The sequence below is a fragment of the Polyergus mexicanus genome, unplaced genomic scaffold (assembly GCF_030449975.1).
Source record: "Polyergus mexicanus isolate NDT 795.1 unplaced genomic scaffold, iyPolMexi1.0 SCAF_5, whole genome shotgun sequence".
Taxonomy (NCBI): Eukaryota; Metazoa; Arthropoda; class Insecta; order Hymenoptera; family Formicidae; genus Polyergus; species Polyergus mexicanus.
Window position 1 is genome coordinate 5628439 of NW_027223325.1, and position 3520 is coordinate 5631958.

The 3520-nt window shown below is 45.7% G+C and overlaps 1 protein-coding gene across 1 annotated transcript; it reads left to right on the top strand.

Annotated features, from left to right (window-relative positions):
* The first annotated feature begins 2674 nt into the window (after positions 1 to 2674).
* LOC138933323 (uncharacterized) lies at positions 2675 to 3520 on the top strand. Its single transcript, XM_070295937.1, has one exon. The coding sequence runs from the start codon at positions 2675 to 2677 to the stop codon at positions 3518 to 3520; it is 846 nt and encodes a 281-aa protein (XP_070152038.1).

Below are 3520 nucleotides of genomic sequence, written 5' to 3' on the forward strand. Positions count from 1 at the left end.
AGAGCTGTACCAGTCTTTGCATGTATCTTCCAAAAATAATCTTAAAATTTCAATCTTTTCAATATCTTTTGTAATATTCAATCTGTCACACTCACTTTCATATGTTGATATCCATTGATTTACGTTTACATTCTTGCCATTAAATTTTTCGATTACAAACTTTTCCGAAACCTTGCTTAAGTTTGGATTGCTTTTCAGCTTTTGTTGACTTTCTTCTTTCTCTACTAGTTTTTCTAGAATTTTTATTAAATTTTCATCTAATTTCTGTGATGTACTTTGTTGTTGTTGTTTAAGGTCAGGGATCTCTTCCAAAATATAATCTTCTATAACCATATTTCCACCAGTATCTTTATAAATGCCTAGCACATTTTTATCTAAGTTAAACCATACTTTTCGTGTTTGTCCGCGCTTTACAAGTGTCTTCTTTACTTTTTTGAAATCTGGTAGACTTGCGAGATGCTGATGATATCTCATCGACTGCAAACAATCTGGTATACTAAAGCTTACGTTTTCTTCATTAGTGATTGATTTAATTGCAATCACGTTATTTTTCGGATCTTCGGCCGCAACCAACTTCAACTCGAATCGTAACCTTTCCATTGTCGTGATATCTCTCTAATGCTGCTTTTCACAAACGTGCTAATTGTCGATTTATAATATGTTATAGTTCTTCGGAAAGCAAAACACCCGTGGATTCGTCTAAAATATAGAGTTTTTATTAAATTATAAAATTGTTAAGGCTATTTACGCATGTGTTATACTAACCTAAAATATAGAGAATCGACAATTAAATGTTCGTGCTTCCCTAAATTCTCTCGTCGCACAGTTTTGTGGTGGTGGAAGATTTCGCTTATTTAATATTTGACGATTGTTTTAATGCAAATTGTAATGTTTATAACTCAGATAACTCTAATCGAATCGCGCAAACTACTACTCGTTCCGCTTTTTCTCGGCCTCTCTCTATCTGCTCCTTCTCTGCTTCTCTCTCCCATTAAGTGGTGCCATCCAGTGGGGCCCTTTTCTCATGTGTCCAGCACTTATCGACACTTAGACAGAGCTTTCATATATATATACGTACCCCCTGATCCTCTCCACCGGCCCGAACTCCCACCAAATTTGCCAACCAGCGTTCGCTGTTTCTCGTTCTCCAAGGGTACCTCTCTCTCGCACTCATGGAGCCGTGAGTTAGGGATGGCCTACAGCCTACACAATTTCTTTCACTCGCGAGAAAGAGCGATCGACGCGCTCGGCGATCCGCGACGACTGACCGTTCTACGGTGCGGCTAAGTTATTAAAATCTCTTCTATATTTTCCCGCGCGAAGCGTTTCTCCCGGCGCGACTCGACCTTGACGCGACTCGTTTCCAAGAGGGGCGATGACGATCTCTCGCGCTACTTTTAGCGCGCGATCCGCTATCGCGATTCTTAAGAGACGCGCGTTGCTTCAAGCGCGCGATCCGCGAGCGGACACCGGGTATCCGGCGTCGAGGGAGACGGAGGATTATCGGAGGGCAGTCGAACGAAGAGAGGAACGGTTAGCGGCGATACGAGCGCGCTTATCGCGTTTCGGGGCGAGTTTTTCTTCGTTTTCCGGCGATACGAGCGCGCTTATCGCGTTTCGGGGCATGTTTTTTTTCGTTTCTTGGCGACGACGCGCTTCCGGTGGCGAGACGCATCCGAGAGCGAATATCTAGCTCGATTAATCGGGGCGCGTCATCGCTATTTGTTCCATTATAAAAGGATGCCGCGACGATTTCGAGATATTAGTACGTTCGAGAATATTCGCGGCGCGATGAAGCGCGCACCGAGCGCTTTATCGAGATTAGCTGGAAAAGTGGGGAATATTCGAATTAGAAGTATCGAGGGTATACAGAATTTAGAAATACCGAATTGTTTGAAGAAAGAACTAAGCGAATGTTATATAGAGGACTGTCTGTACTGTAGAGAAAAGATCGGCTTCGCGGAAGAGTTCGTGCGAGAAGTGAGCGAGGCGCGATTCGACGAACCTTTCTCGAATGTTGGAGCCAATGGCTATCTGCTTTATCGCAATTGGAAACGGCGATACGGAGTTCCGAGATTTTCGTGGGAGGTGAATCATGTTGTGCATTGCTTCTATACATTCGGTTGCCGATTCGAGAACGGAAATTATTTCGAGGAGGACGTGAGATATTGCGTGGAATGCGCGCATAGATCGAGCTTCGTGAGAAGCGTATCGACGCATAAGAAAAAATCGGTGTATAGCGAGAGAGTGCTCGCCTGCGATCTTATCGACGAAGTCTTCGACGTGTCGAATAATTGGTGCGGCTGCGCGACGAGAGCTTTGTTCTACATCGAGGGTTAAGACGAGGAAGAGACGTGGTTTATCAATAAAAGATTTTGGTTTTCGTTAAACGACGAGTGATAAATCGAGAAACGATAGAGGAGCGCGATCTTCTTAATAGCGCGCGGGATGTCGCGACGGTGGACGCGCATCGCGTGTGGGCGAGACGGTGCGACGAGTGTCTCGAGTTTGTGCGGGAGGGGTGTCGAGGCGCGCGCCGGGGGAGATCCACCGGAGCGATCAATTCTCTGATCGCTCGAACCGTTCGATTGACGGGCGCGAGAGACGATCTGCATCGGCGTTTCGAACGCGTGGGGGCGGCGTAGAGAGGCGCGAAGGATTCTCGTGGTTTGAGATGGAGACAGCTTTCTCTAGACGCATTTTAACCGGCGCGGTTATCAACTTCGATTATATCGAACCTTCGCGATTTCTCCAGGACGCTAGAGATACCGTGCTCGATAGAGTACGTGATGCTATAGATGAATATAACAGTGTTAAGGTCAATACCGCGTTTATCGGTGAGTTCGTCTCAGGCAACAAGATTGATATTAAGACTATCGCCACGAAGACTTATCCGTTTCTACCTCTTTCCGATTTGCAAGAGTGGTACGGGAAGCGTGTGATCGACGCTACTTTAGCTTCGCTGGAGGAGTTTCAAGAGCGTAATAGCGGATGGGCATTATCGCGAATTCTAAATTTAACAGTGAATGTGAATAAATATAATCCTATGCACGCTGGATGTCACGTCCAGATACCGCGAGAGATCGCGTTGAAGAAAGCGGTGGTTAACGTGCGATCTGCGGATAACGCGTGTTTCGCGTGGGCGATAGTCGCCGCTTTATATCCGGTCGAGAAAAACACGGAGAGAAGCTCGCGGTATCCTCACTACTCGACGGTGCTGAATCTGGAGGGTGTCGAGTTTCCCATGAGTTTAAACAGAATTACTAGATTCGAGCGTATTAACAGCATATCTATCAACGTGTACACCGTTCGGGATAAGAAGGACGGGAAAGGTAGCTGCCGTATCGTTCCTCTGCGTCTCACCGGTGATAAGAAGGACAGACACGTTAATCTGCTCTATCTGAGCGATATGACTCAACGAGATAATACGGCGCATTTAGCATGGATTAAGAATTTGTCTCGACTCATCGGATCGCAACTGAGCAATAGGCAACATAAAACGCATATATGCGATCGGTGA

Coding starts and splice junctions, on each gene's coding strand:
- LOC138933323 (XM_070295937.1), top strand. CDS start 2,675: ATGGAGACAGCTTTCTCTAGACGCATTTTAACCGGCGCGGTTATCAAC.